This window comes from Rhea americana, unplaced genomic scaffold (genome assembly GCF_003343005.1).
Source record: "Rhea americana isolate MKP2758 unplaced genomic scaffold, rheAme1 scaffold_5, whole genome shotgun sequence".
Classification (NCBI taxonomy): Eukaryota; Metazoa; Chordata; class Aves; order Rheiformes; family Rheidae; genus Rhea; species Rhea americana.
The window spans coordinates 7915119-7915731 of record NW_028186645.1 but is presented as its reverse complement, the minus strand read 5'-3'; the positions used below and the strand labels follow the sequence as shown (position 1 = coordinate 7915731).

At 53.1% G+C, this 613-nt stretch overlaps 1 protein-coding gene across 1 annotated transcript in view; it reads left to right on the top strand.

The window, feature by feature from the left end:
* Window positions 1-307: 307 nt before the first annotated feature.
* The window catches only part of KCNK13 (potassium two pore domain channel subfamily K member 13), a 65048-nt gene continuing 64742 nt past the window's right edge, over window positions 308-613 (top strand). Inside the window, exon 1 of the mRNA XM_085317641.1 lies at window positions 308-312. Within this exon, the coding sequence (XP_085173767.1) occupies window positions 308-312 (5 nt within the window). The remainder of the gene's footprint in view (window positions 313-613) is intronic.

Here is a 613-nt window from a genome sequence, read left to right as displayed (position 1 = left end):
ATACAGTTTAGAGCTGAAATTAATCCCTAAATGTTTTAAAATAGAATTCAGCACTGGAATAGCTACCAGATATTGCTTAGTTTAGCTTTTTATAGTAACAATTATTTTTTTCRGAAGGCTTTGAGCGAGAGCTCTTTGACACTGAAAATAATTTGTTTTAAAACTATATTGCTCTTGGAGAACTGCACCTCTTTCACATGCAATTTCCCTTTGAGTGTTCGGTGTGSGAAAATGGAAATTTAACAACTTGTTGAGAAAAGACTTTGTGATCGGACCTGTAAAGAGAGGGGTGCCCCCTTTTGGCAAAATGGAGTAATTTTTCTTGCTTTGACATACCGGCTGTATCATGAACTTCAGGTTCCTGCTGCTGGTTCCTRTGGGGCTGCGGCCGGCAAGAGGCCCTGGTTGTTACCTGGGCGGCGCAGCGTCTGCAACACCTCGGCCCCGGCGCGTCCCGCGAGTTTTACCCCACGGCTCTGCCCCGCGTTGAGGCCGAGCCGCGAGGGAGCAGGCGGCGGAGCGAGAGGCGCCGGGGCTGCCCCGCGCCGGGAGGAGCGGAGCGGAGCGGAGCGGCGGCTCCTGCCCGGGCCGCCCCGGAGCGCGGAGGGGAGCG